At 42.4% G+C, this 10,197-nt stretch overlaps 1 protein-coding gene and 1 long non-coding RNA gene across 2 annotated transcripts; one reads left to right on the top strand and one right to left on the bottom strand.

Annotated features, from left to right (window-relative positions):
• Positions 1 to 81: 81 nt before the first annotated feature.
• Positions 82 to 3,467, bottom strand: PLA2G1B (phospholipase A2 group IB). Its single transcript, XM_023528137.1, has 3 exons — positions 3,325 to 3,467; positions 2,721 to 2,848; positions 82 to 288 (listed from the first exon to the last, which is right to left on the bottom strand). Exons 1-3 carry the CDS (start codon positions 3,429 to 3,431, stop codon positions 164 to 166), a joined length of 360 nt encoding a protein of 119 aa, XP_023383905.1. The 5' UTR covers positions 3,432 to 3,467; the 3' UTR covers positions 82 to 163.
• An 82-nt stretch (positions 3,468 to 3,549) lies between these two features.
• LOC111736930 lies at positions 3,550 to 7,127 on the top strand. The gene is made up of 3 exons (XR_002779287.1): positions 3,550 to 3,619; positions 6,259 to 6,341; positions 7,058 to 7,127. It is a non-coding gene; the product is annotated as an uncharacterized LOC111736930 (long non-coding RNA).
• The last annotated feature ends 3,070 nt before the right edge of the window (positions 7,128 to 10,197 follow it).

The raw sequence follows: 10,197 nt of genomic DNA on the forward strand, positions 1-10,197 counted from the left end.
GCTGGAAAGAATGATGCTCACAAAGACTAGGAAGAGACTTAGTCATGTTCAGTAGATAAAGAATAAAACAATCTCCAAACGTGAGGCTTTTCAACAATGTGCTTTATTGGAGGGTACAGTGTAAGGTGAATGCCATAGGGATGATGCTTTCCAGAGGCAATACTCAATCTTTACAATACTTCTTGGTGTCCAGATTCTTGTAAGCCTTGTTGTACGGGGCCTTTGAAAAGCAGATGGCAGCACTGCGGTCGCAGTTGCAGATAAAGGCCTGGCATTCTTTGTTTTTGCCTGGAAAAGAGCAAGAGGAGAGGACTGAGCCAAGGTGGATCCTGCTTTGTACAATCCAGGGGCAGGAAGAATTAAATGGGATAATTTAGTGGCTGTTCCATTGGTGCAAATTTAGAGTTGACAGATTAAGCAAATAAAAATACCAAAATTTCAGATAAACGATGAATGCAAAGTTTGGAACATAGACTAAAAAATTGTTCGTTGTCTACCTCAAAGTCAAATGTAACTGGGCAACGTGTGTTTTATCTGGAGATCCTAGATGTGATCGCTGCCTTTCAGAACATTTATTTCATACTCCTAAATGAGCTCACTGCTTTTAAAACCCATATAGCTACAGATCTCTGATAACATAGACAGGCAAGTATAAAACATATAGAAAACACTAAAATGTAACACTTAAGGAAGCAAAGTATTATTCATTTCAATTTAGTAAAATTTAGTAAGCCAATTTCTCTACTTTAAAGCACATATTTTTAAAATTATAGAATATCATTACAATAGGATAGTATATAAACATTTAAAAGAATTAAGTATGTCTAGATGTGGGAATATTTTTATTTTATTAAAGGTATTTTATTAAAGGAAAAATATCTTGGAAACTAGTAAATCCCAAAAAATTTTAAGGGATATATATCTAATGGTTATCTTTGTGTAATAGTATTATAGGTGCCTTCCACTTTCCATGATATATTTCTGTAGAGTTGGAAATTACATTACTTTGGCCTTGTTTACTTTCGTAACCAAGAGAAACAGCACAGATAACACTTAAAATGCGTTTGAACTTTATTATCTATAATTTAATTGTATATCTTTGCTTACCTTCAATAATCTTATTAAAGTTTTGTTTCTCTCTGCTCTTTTCTTTTAAAAATCACAAATGTTTTCCTTGCCCAGTGAATGCCCATTAAGGCATAAATTAGCAATTAGATTATAAAGTGCACAATGAGATAATTATTTAGTGAGTTATTGTTAATTAATATGAATAAATATTGTGATGCAGGCTTCTTGACCCAGTGGGTGGGGGGGAGGGCAGCTGCATTTAAAAGAAATTATTTATAAATATGCATATGTGTGTGAGTGTATTTCCCCTGGGGAGAGGCTCCATAACTTTCATCAGATTTGTAAAGGAATCTGGAATCCATAACAAGGAACCCTTGCCAATCAAATTGTAGTGCAAAAATATGATTTTCCATATATTTGACTTTCCAACGTGGACCACGACCCAACTATCTGTTCCCAGGGGACTGTATAAGCAAATTAAGTCACATTATGCAGCAATTAAAGGAATAACAATGACGACTATGAGGCAATACAGGAAAATGGTCATAAAGTGGTGATAAGTGAGAAAAAGCAGAATTCAAGATAGTATCTAGCCTCTGCATTCATCATTTACCAACCACCTACTATATGCCAGACACTGCTCTAGATTCCTATAGATCTTAGTTTCTATTGGAGAGATAGACAGTAAGGAAATAACTTTGGTACATCAGACGTTGATAGATTCTGTGGAGGAAATAAAGCAGAGAGAGAAGACAGAGAATGCTGGAGAAATGGAGGGAGTATGCATGGGATTCAAAAGAATGTGAGGGAAGACCTCACTGAGAAAGTGACTTCTAAAGAAAGATCTGGACTGACAGCATAACCCAAGCAGATATGTGGTGGGAAGTGTTCCATGTAGAAGGAACAAAGGACTTGAGGTTAGGGTTAGGGTCACATGCCTAGCCATGATTCGAATGACATAAACCTTGTTCCAAAGACAAGGGCAAATGGGAACACGGAGGCATGAAACTGTTTATTTCTTAAGATGGTGGGATTCCAGGTAACTTTTTCCGTGGCAATTTTAGATGTGAATTATGGTTCTTTCAATGTCGTTTGTACTGTAGCGACAATACCCTTCATCTCTCTGAATTGTCTTCTCTTCAGAACCTCCATCATGGAGGCGTGCATTTTACCATGAGCGCTGCATAACTTAGTTGTTAAGACCAGAAACTTTGAAATCAGAAGCAACTGAGTTCAAATGCCCACCCTATCGCTCATAAACCATGTGATTTGGCGCAAATGACTATTTTTGAGCCTCAGTTTCCTAAGCTGCAAAATGAGATTAATAAAACCTATCTCATATACACGCCTCTCCTAGTACCTGGCATGTAACAAGAGCCTAGTTCTGAGCTCTTTTTATGAAATAACAAAGTGGTATATCTTTGAAGTCATACAGACCTGTGATCAAAAACCAAACACCACCATTTACGAGCTGTGTGCCCTTGGGCCAATGGCTCAGCCTTCTGAGCCTCAGTTTCCTCATCTGTAAAATGGGGATAATAGTGGTACACTTCCTGGCACTAAGGAAATGATCACTAAATAGTGGCTATCATTACTATTATGTACCCCCATGCCTATTGAGGGCCTACAAGCCAACAAGGGGGTAAACATACTGCTGCAGGTGATCTCTGAACCAGAGCAAGAGTACGAGTAGCTTTTGGTGTAGGGGTTGTCCAGGAGAAATTTGCAGCTTTTCAGTTCCTTGGCTTGGCCGTAGCAGTTGTCGTGTGTCTGACAGCACCTGGAGAGGTCAAAGGACAGAGCTGAGGAAGAAGCAGGTGTGGAGCAGCAAGTCAGCTTGCACCTGCTCTCTCTCAGGAACAGGTGAGGGATATTTTAGCTTACATGATTTTATAGCTTGAAAAAATTTTAGTTCTTTTATCATGTTTATTGAAGGCTATTTTTTAAATTGGTGCAGGAATACGCCCATTCAGAATCACGTATTCTGAAGATGCTACGATGTTTTGTGTTGCAAAGTCTCGCCACTAGAGGGCAGCAGCACCCATTATCTCATATCTCCCACGTTCCGCTTTCCTTCCTCAACAGGGAGCGTTGAATTTAAGGTCCTCTTGGAACGAATTTGTTTATATGACAAGATGTGAAAGAATGTTATCTTTAGCAAATATGCAAATCCTCTTTCTTGTGAGATCCTTGGCTCGTGCCCTCCCCCTGCTCCACCGGTACTCCACTCACTGTCCCTGCAGATCAATCACTCACCTGTCCAGTTCATCCACGGGAGTGCCGGATCCACCCAGGCCACAATAGCAGCCATAGTCGTTGTAATCTTTGAAGGGGTTACTGCTGGGGATCGTGCATTTGATCATGTTGCGGAACTGCCACACTGCCCGCGGGGACACGCCACTTCCGGAAGCGCCCACTGCAAAAAGACATAGCCGGAGTTCAAATCATTCCTGGTTGGCCCTGCCAGCACTCCAGGGGCCCCAACACGTGCCTGCTGCCCACTGACCTCTAGCAGCTGCCGCCTTGGAAGAAAGCTGGATACAGAAACCTGGTAAAGTGACTACAGATTTTTTAAAATGAAAATTAAAAATTAAAAATTTTATTGAGATCAAATTCACATAACATAAAATTCACTATTTTAGCCATTTAAAGTGTATAATTCAGTGGTTTAGTATATTCAGAGTTGTGCAGATATCAACACTGATTCCAGAACATTTTATCACCCCAAAAAGAACAGCCGGTACTCATTAGCAAAAGGTCCCCTTTCCACCCTCTCCTCTGGCAACCATTAATCTGCTTTCTGTCCCTATGGATTTGTCTATTCTGAACACTTCCATATAAGTGGAATCATACCAGATGTGACCTTTCGTGACTGGCTTCTTTCACTTAGCATCACGTTTTTGAGGTTCATTTATGTTATAACATGTATTAGTACTTCTTCCTTTTTCACAGGTGAATAATATTCCACAGTACAGATCGCATATTTTATTCATTCATCACTTGATGGGCATTTGGATTGTTTTTACTTTTTGACTCTTATGAATAGCGATATTAACATTTATGTATTAGTTTTTGCGTGAACGTATTTTCAGTGGAGACGGCTTTAAACTATCTCTACCGTTTATCCAGCAAATGTTTATTGAACACCTACTATTGGACAGTCACTAATCTAGGAGCTGGATATACATATGTAAAAACAAAAAATCTATAAAGTCATTGAGCTTAGATCCTAGTGAGGGAGAAAACCAATAAGCAATACATATAATAAATAGGGAAATCAGATATTGTGTTAGAGGGTGGAAAATTGGAGCAGGGTAAGGAGAATCTGAAATGAAGGGGATGAGTAGGGAATGTTGGGGTTGAGGTGGGGCAGGAGCACAAGGAATAATGAGGAGGCCTCTGTGGCCTTCCATTCGCAATCTTTTTTTTGCCTCAAGGCCCACACACCTGCTATTCCCGCTGCCTGGCACACTTGTCATCTCACTTTTCAAAAGGCCGGAAGATCTTGATTTAAATGCAAACTCCTCATTACCCCAATAAACTTAATTTAAAAAATCTTTTTAATGAAAATAAATAAATAAATGCAAACCCCTCAAAAAGAAAGTGTTTGGTATATAGTAGATGCTCAACAAATATCTATTGAGTTAGTTTAAAAAGTCTGACTCTGAATAGTTGCCCATATGAAGCACTAGACTTGGCACAATAGACTCAGGGAAGAAGTACCCCATTACTTCATTTGCAGAGCCTTACCCTGTGAGATTTGGTGCCCTAAAAACAAAATGGCATGAAACGATTTGGGGGTCCCCTTTCAATCAGCCACCAGTATCGTCGCTTTGCCCCATGCCTTACCCTTTCTTTCTTTGATCTGCTGTGCACACTAGAGCTTCCCCATGTGCTTGCTTAAACACCAGGGCAAAGGAAGCTGGTCACTCTCCCCTGTGAGCAGCCTCCATGGTGGCAGCCAACAGAGACTGTGTTCAGGTGTAGAGACCTGGAACCTGCTCAGACGGAAGTGGTCTGGCTACCTTGGCCCATCTCCAGACCCCAGTCCTGTTTCCCTCTGTTTTCTCTCACTGTGATCCAGCCAGCTCTGCTCTTTGTAGAGGCCAGACCTACACAGAGCTACTGCTTGTGTGTGTGTTCTTCGCACAGGGAGCATGGCTTATTCATCTCTGATTCCCGCATCTCAACCCAGAGCCTTATACCTTGGTGGCTCTGATACCATCAGTGTTGAATGAATGAATGCATGATGGATGAGTAGGGTGGGATTTGAATTCCAGTGTATCTGATTTCATTCATTCATTCCATAAATGATGCAAACAGCACTATCCCCTCCTTTTATGGAGCTCAAGCTTTGGTGTGGTCAGGGAGTAAAATTGTAAATGAATCAACAAGATAAAAATTGCAGGCAAAGATAGGTGCTATACCAAGTTAATAAGGTAGAAAGAAAGGAGAGGGGGCCCTCATAGCCTGGGTGGGCAGGATAGGCCTTTCTGAGCGATCATCTGAGTTCAAAACTGAAGGTTGAAAGGTGCCAACTATGGGGGGATTTGAGGTAATCCCAGTATAGGAGTTAAGCCCCACAGGGACCCTGAATAAAGACTCCAGGTCGGGCCCGCCCTGGACCTGTGGTCCCCATTCCAGAGGAGTGAGATCTTAGCCCATGAAGTGGGTGGAGACTTGCCTACCTGTGAGCAGAGCAGCCAGCACAAGGAGTTTCATCCTGTTGTCAAGTTGGTAAGCGAGAAAAGACTGTGCTGCCTAAGGCCAACCTCCTTATAGCCACCTTGAGGGCCCAAGATAAGGCTGTAGTGTTTGCTTTGCTCTCTGCTGATTTCGGGTTGTCCTTGAGCCTGTCTGTTGCAGGAGTAACCCTAATTGACAGGTAAGCCCTGCCAGCAAGAGGCTATGGAAGTGCTTGTATGTATTGACCATCAGCACCTTTTAATGAAAGGGGTTATTTATTTCTGGAGTCTCGCATCTTGGAATCTTGACCCTCACACCCACCCCTTGGCATTCAGCCCAGATTCATCATTGGAGGAGTTGGGGGCTGGCAAAGCCATCAACCCCATTGAACAACTGGGAAGAGAGGGACTGGAAGGAAATGACTGCTGCCTCCATGTCTTCTTGTGTCACTGGGTTTGGGCTGTGGGTCTCACTGAATGCTGCTGCCAATTGTGCATTTTGCAGGTGAGGAGATGGGTTCAGAAAAGTGAAGTAACTTGTTCCAGGTCACACAGCTAGCAAATGGCGGAGCAGGGGCTTAAACTTAGGTGTGTTTGATTCTAAGGTACACATTTTATTTTTTTTCCCACTATACCAATTCCACCCCCCCGACTCCCCACTGTGGGTTGGTAAGAAAAACCCCCAAAGGCTTGGATCTGACTTGTGGAATAAAAAAACATTTTAGAACTGTCGTATCAAATGTCTATATTACATTTTTTTCCGCTGAAATTCACATAGCATAAAATTAACCATCTGATTTTTAAAGTGAACAATTCAGTAGCATTTAATATATTCGCAGTGTGGTGCTCTATCTAGTTCCAGAACATTTTCATCCTCCCCAAAGGAAATGCTGTACGCATTAGTAGTCACTCTCTCCCAACCCCTGACAACCACGAATCTGCTTTTTGTCTCTATAGATTTATCTATTCTAGATATTTCACACAATATGTAATACTTTATCATTGTTTTACTCAGTGTTCTACTGTTGAGTTCCTATGTGGTCTCTGCAGCAACCCCGTGTTTTTATTTTAATTATCTATTCATTTACTTATTTTTCTTGAGCAAAGTCCCCACATACTTTTCAGCCCTGTTCTCTCTCATAGTTTTGCCTAATATTAATATCCTATATTAATATAGTATATTTGTTGCAATTAATGAACCGATATCGATGTATTATTATCATCAAACGTAATATTAATAAACTCAAGCCCATAGTTTATTCAGATTTCCTTAGTTTTTACCAAATGTCCTTTTTCTGTTTCAGGATCCAATCCAAGATAGCACACTATCTTAAGTTGTCCTGTCTCTCCAGACCCCTCCGGGCTGTGGCAGTTTCTCAGACTTCCTTGTTGTCGATGATCTTGACAATGTGAGAAATACTGGTCAGGTATATCACAAGATGCTCCTCTATTGGAATGTGTCTGATATTTGACTCATAATTAGACTAGGGGTTGGCTATGGGTTTGGGGGAGGAAGATCACAGAGGTAAAGTGTTATTTTCATCACGTGGCCATGAGATGTAGAATCATCTTTTTTCTTGGATGCACCTTGGCCACTTTCCGGATGAGGACACTGAGGCTCAGCCTGGGGTAGAGCTGGAAATGGCCATGACCCGATTTGAACCCATACACCTGCCTCTTCCCCACCGAACCATTTCCCTCCACCCTGGTCAAGGTCATGTTATGTGTGAGCCAGCGCAGAATCAGTCGGTCTAGTCCTAACCCTGTGGCCTCTGCTCACACACTCCCAATTCTATCTCTCTGTACTTTTCCCCTGAGCGTGAGCCAAGGCCAAGGAAGAAGAAGTTCATCTGGAAGGGCTTCTCTGTTTCATCCCAAGACCAGAAGCCCCAGGAAAGTTCCTTTAGCTGAGTTAACACTGAAACACCGTTTAGTAAGCAGATGGGGAAACTGAGGACCAGAAAGGGGAAGCAATTTATTTGCTTGGACCTGACTCTGTCCCCATTTGACACAGGCTTTTCTCGTGCTACCTGTCCCTTTATCTGTTTCTACATCTGTGCTACCATCTAATGGTAGCCATTAGCCACATGTGGCTATTTAAGTTCATTATGATTAAATAATATTAAAAATCAGTTTCTCAGTTTCACTAGCCGCATTTCAAGTGTGCAACAGCCGCATGTGGCTGGTGGCTGCTGTATTGGACAGCACAGATATAGAATGTTTCCATCATCACGGAAGGTTCTGTTGGCAGTGCTGTTCAGGATGTCACATACCTGTCTCGGTGCCAGCCCAGAAGCGGGCGAGGGCTGTGAGAGCTACTGGAAGGGAGAATAGTGTTAGCTCAGGACTCCGCGTCAGCCTGACCGATGGTTCTGTCTCCACATCCCCCAGAATGAGTGAAGGCTGCCTAAGGAAAGGGCAGGCTTGGACAGCAAAGTGCGAAGTCCCTCTCATGTGGGGGTCAGAACGAAATAGAGGGCTAGGCACTGCTCCTGGCGAGGGTGGTCTGAGAAGGGAGGAGTAGCTGGTGCTACAAAATCCTCTAAGGCTAATAGAGTCAATGCTCACTCTATTCCAGGCCTCATGCTAAGAACCTGGCACAGACCTCTGAGGTAGGTCCAATTCCAGACTCCATTTTACAGAGAAGACGATTGAGGCTCAGAGAGGTTAAAGGACTGCCCAATGTCACACAGCAAGACCGAGATGTGAGTTGGATCCGGTGCTTATGCTAGCACAATAACACCTCAGGACAGAGAATTGTAGTAGCCGGTGGGAGCCCCGAAAGCCCCTGGAGGCCTCGAGGAGGGTTAGTCTTCCCTTCTTTCCTCCCCATCCCCACCCAGCTAGAGGCCTTCCACAAGGGCAGGCTGCACAAATTCCCACATGCAACTCGTGTTAGGGCTTAGGCAGAGCACCTGGTCGGGGAGGGGCAGGCTGCTACTAGAACCTTCTCTTTCTGGAAAGAGACCTGCTAAATGTGACAATCCAAATCTCTGCAGGGGACACAGAGGTGGCAGAGGAATGGACCCAGCTGTCATTGGGTAGACTGCCAAGCTCCTACACACTTTGTACCATGACCTGCTGCCTGGGATCCAGGCACAGGTGTGTACTGCACAGCGTGGGAAAAACACACTGTTCAGTGGAAAGAACAGCTAAGGATAACTTCTTGGGTCTTTCAGGTGGCGACATACCCACACTCCATCAAGGTCACACCTGCCTAGCCTTTAAAGGAAGAGGCTCCTGCTCCCAGGAAATGCCTAAACGCAGCTACCAGCTACCATTTGGTGAATGCATCGATATGCTTGGTACTGTGCTCAGGGCTTTACATACATGGTTTTTCAACCTTACAACAATCTTCTGGCATAGTTGTTATCGTTTCATCATCTTCCCCTTTTTACTGATGATAAAACAGGCTCAGAGAGCTTAAGTAATTTGCTTAAAGTTACACAGCTAGAAAATGGTGGAGATAGGATTTGAACCCGTGTGTACCTGCCTCTTAGTCCAGGACCCTCTTCAATGATAATAATAATAGCAATGACAACAAGAACTGACATCCCTTGAATGCGGGGCAAGGAAAGATACTAAGAGCTTTGCACAGGTTAGCCTATGGTCGAGTGCTATTACAAATGAGCAAACTGATGCAGTATACCAAAGTATCTAAACCCTTTTCCACACCCAAAGCCTCCGTCCTCAGCATCTGGATTTTCATGACAGCCTCCTAACTGTGTCCATTCTCCACCTCCCTTATCCAGCCAGAGAAGAGTTCTTTATATATTCTAGATATTAACCTCTTATCAGACAGATGATTTGCAAATCTTTTCTCCCATTCCGTAGGTTGCCTTTTCCCTTTGTGTCCTTCGATGCACAAATTTTTAAAAGTTTGACGTAGTCCCATTTGTCTCTTTTCTTTTGTTGCCTGGGCTTTTGGTCTCTCATCCAATAAATCATTGCCAAGTCCAATACCATGAAGCTTTCCCCCTATGTTCTCTTCTCGTTTTATAACTTCAGGTCTTACATTTAGATCTTTAATCCATTTTGAAACGAATTTTTTTAGATGGTGTAAGATAAGGGTACAATTTTATTCTTTTGCATGTGTATATTCAGTTTTCCCAATACCATTTGTTGAAGAGACTCCTTTCCACACTGAGTGGCCTTGCCACCCTTGTTGAAGGTCATTTGCCCATAAATAAGGGTTTATTTCCGGGCTCTCTATTCTATTCCATTGGCCTCTGTCTCTGTGGTACTAGCTCACTTTTCGATTACTATAGCTTTTGCAATGTTTAGAAATCGAAATGTTTAGAAATCGAAACGTGTAGAAATCGAAAAATGTGACTCTTCCAACCTTTTCAAAATTGTTTCAACTATTTGGGGTCCCTTGAAATTCCACATGAATTTTAGAATGAATTTTTCTATTTTTGCAAAGTATCTCGTTGGGATTTTGATA

The sequence above is a fragment of the Pteropus vampyrus genome, unplaced genomic scaffold (assembly GCF_000151845.1).
Source record: "Pteropus vampyrus isolate Shadow unplaced genomic scaffold, Pvam_2.0 Scaffold23, whole genome shotgun sequence".
Lineage (NCBI taxonomy): Eukaryota > Metazoa > Chordata > Mammalia > Chiroptera > Pteropodidae > Pteropus > Pteropus vampyrus.

Coding starts and splice junctions, on each gene's coding strand:
- PLA2G1B (XM_023528137.1), bottom strand. CDS start 3,431: ATGATCAAATGCACGATCCCCAGCAGTAACCCCTTCAAAGATTACAAC. Junction 2,849..3,324: donor CCCGTGGATGAACTGGACAG/GTGAGTGATTGA, acceptor TGACCTCTCCAG/GTGCTGTCAGACACACGACA. Junction 289..2,720: donor TTCAGAGATCACCTGCAGCA/GTATGTTTACCC, acceptor GCTCTTTTCCAG/GCAAAAACAAAGAATGCCAG.